Genomic DNA, 3196 nt, shown 5'->3' on the forward strand with positions numbered 1-3196 from the left:
TTTGATAAAAACAGGGGTCTTGCATGAGATAAGATGAGTGTCTTTGATATTACAATGTAAGATATGTTACAGCGATCCCATCATCATCCAGCTACAAATTCTCCTAAAATGCCCTTCTAATTTCTCCGATCTGGTCTTACAGGTAGGCAGATGATACTGTTTTTTTTTAAAAAAAAATACTATAGATGTTTGCTCATGAACTAGACCTCGAATGATTTAAATATATATATATATTTTAAAAAGGTCTCAAATTTAAGCTCTTCTGTGTAAAATAAATAATGAAAACAATGGCAGATTAATGATGTGAGAATCAATCAAGGAGAGCCACTGTTTTTATCCAAATAACAATATTTATATATATAAACATGCACAAAACCGCCATATCGATAGCGCCATTCAAGCGGAGCAAAACTACGGCAAGAAACAATTATGACGAACAGTCGTCAAAGGAAGCAATAATTTTTGGAGAAATTGGAAAAAACGAAGACTAAAAATAGAGAGCAGAAAAGAAGAAGTAAAACAAAAGAGAATTGATGATGGGGGTGAGGTGATGATGGTCCGAACCAATCTAAACCATCATTGCGAATCTCGGGACGGCCTAGCCCACCAGGCCTCCATCATTTTACAAGGCCTAGGGCCGAAATCCCATTATTGTCCCTTCCATGCCAATAATGCCGATTTTGGTCACGAAATCGGCACCATCATCATTCACATGACCTCATATATCCTCCGCCATCATCAGTTCAACACCTACTCATAACACTCTTTTTTTTTTTTCAAAATCTTTGCTCTTAACCGGCCGCCTTCCGTGCTTACACATGCATGATTGCTGTGTCAGAGGAGAGAGAGGCATGTCTCCTCCCTCTAACAGGAAACAACCGGCCCATATCCAATCTCTCCCTCTCCCTCTCTCGCCTGTAAATCTTCCAGTCCACCCTTTTGCTCTATATATTAACAGTCTCTTCGTCCATTTTGTCCCTCGCCTTCTCATCACCCAATTAGTTTCTGTTTTCTTTTACGTTACTACTGCCACCACTTACAAGCCATATAGTAGCTGCTGCCTGCCTCCTCGCACGAAGCTCTGGAACCAACAACCTTTGAAAAGGTGATCTTTTTTGATAAGATAAAGAGTGGGAGAGAGGCCCCCACCTCCCTCACTCCCTTCCCATTTGTCTCTCGCCTTTAAGTTTCTTGTTGCCTTCTCTTGCTAAGTACATGGGTACTACTACCAGTTTGCTTGTGAGTTTTGGTTGATTGTGCTTCCTTCTCTGCCAAACAACAGGGACCAACAACATGTTGGGATCTCTTTATTTCTTTAATCTTTCCTCCCCCTCTTTTTTGTTCTGCTTCACCTCACTCTAGGGAGGGCCAGTCGTTTGTAAATATACTCTCCTTGGATTCTCCTGGGGTTTTCTTTACCTTTGCTAACTTTATCTAACTTTCGGTACATTCCATCGATTCTTTATGCCACTAATTAACATGCACATAGAGAGCTACAAAATGTGGAAGATAGGCTGGTGTTGTAATGTAGACACAAACACGTTCAAACTCATGTTGGCAGTCTTGCTTAAGACCTTTATGCTTTTCTTTCATGTTTGGGTAACCGAAAGAGACAAGTTTAATGAGTGCAATTTCGGACAACTCTTATTCCATCTCCATAGCTCCGCCATATAATTAATTTTCTTGACAACTCCATCACTTGTTCTGCATATTTCTCAAGGTGGTCCATGCATTTTTAATTGATTGTCCCTCGTTTGCTCTGCTATCTTCTTTTTTATTTTATTTTTAATTCCTTGTCATGACCGTAGCTCGTAAATAGTACAGAAGTGGCGAGACAAGCTTGATATCCTGCTATTTCTACTCTTCCTTCCTGTACTAGTATACATCTATATTTTGGTAATTAATGCTTGTTCTTTCTATTTGTTTGTGTTTTGGGTATATTGATGACAATTTTGTGTTTCATAATATCACATGTTTCTTTCTACCTTTCCCCTCTTGTCTATTTTGTTTTTGTAGGGCTACCATTTAATTCTCTTCACCTAAGCTTAAGCTCTGCATACTTGAAGTCAAAAATATCCTCGCTACCTCACAATCTTCTTTTTTGACATATATAAAAATATGGTTTTTGTTTCAGGGGACAGTATATTTCGAAGACAACCATGGAAAGACTGAACTCCAAGCTGTACCTGCAGAACTGCTACATAATGAAAGAAAATGAGAGGCTGAGGAAGAAAGCACAGCTTCTCAACCAGGAGAACCAAGCACTGTTATCTGAGCTGAAGCAGAAACTCTCCAAGCCCAACTCAAAAGGCAATTCTCCCAATGATACTATACCTGACCTCAACCTTAGCTCCAGTTCGGCCCCAGATCCTGCCAATTCCGGCTCTAACTGATCCAGCAGAATAGATAATCATGACCCCACCAAGGCTTGCTTGCCTTTTTTGTGTAAAACCGTAGTCCCAACTTCACTAGTCGTTTGTGTCTCAGTTATAGAGGACAGTAGTGATATCTCTATAGCAGGGATACTTTTTTTATTTCTACTTCCTTGTCTATCATATGTTTCTGATCTAGAATTAAGGATGTATCATGCAGTGTGCTAGAAAGGAATATAATATAATTGTAGTTTTACACTTAAGATTAACTTAGTTACTCCCTCTCCCCTGCACATTGAATGATCAAATTTTGTAATTAGCCATTAATGTGTTGCTTGCATCAAATCAGGATTCAGAAAGACTCGGAAGACGGACCACCAGACTTCACTCCAAGTTGTTTCGAGCCCCAGGAATCTTAGTGGTTTATGACCCTGATTTCACTTGTATTAAGCCTTCAAATGAATAAGAATTTATCAAGGCCTCCAGCAACACATAAGAACAGCTAAAAAAGCTACACCAAATAAATTATTTATTGGTGGTATGGAAAATATATTTCTTCCTCTGCGGCACCAAATAAATTCAAACTATCACTAAATGTATTACTTGGAACGTTTTCCTTGTGATATGATGATTTGACCGCAGGTACTTGTGTAAGATTTGTGTGCCGGTGTCTTCCATCTTTCATCTTCTTGATGAAATTAACTCAATCATTTTGTCCAAACAAGAGTTGAGGACGCTCGCATGGTGTTGTTATATGGAACATTCATTTTTCCTGTGGTATATACATAATGGAGGGCTTCGTTAATTAGCTATGAGAGAGTGCA

At 39.0% G+C, this 3196-nt stretch overlaps 1 protein-coding gene across 1 annotated transcript; it reads left to right on the forward strand.

Moving 5' to 3' along the window:
• The first annotated feature begins 759 nt into the window (after window positions 1-759).
• LOC7487247 (uncharacterized) lies at window positions 760-2635 on the forward strand. Its single transcript, XM_002308113.4, has 2 exons — window positions 760-1105; window positions 2135-2635. The coding sequence occupies exons 1-2, from the start codon at window positions 819-821 to the stop codon at window positions 2391-2393; spliced, it is 546 nt and encodes a 181-aa protein (XP_002308149.2). The 5' UTR covers window positions 760-818; the 3' UTR covers window positions 2394-2635.
• Window positions 2636-3196: the final 561 nt, after the last annotated feature.

The sequence above is a fragment of the Populus trichocarpa genome, chromosome 6 (assembly GCF_000002775.5).
Source record: "Populus trichocarpa isolate Nisqually-1 chromosome 6, P.trichocarpa_v4.1, whole genome shotgun sequence".
In the NCBI taxonomy this organism is placed as follows: domain Eukaryota; kingdom Viridiplantae; phylum Streptophyta; class Magnoliopsida; order Malpighiales; family Salicaceae; genus Populus; species Populus trichocarpa.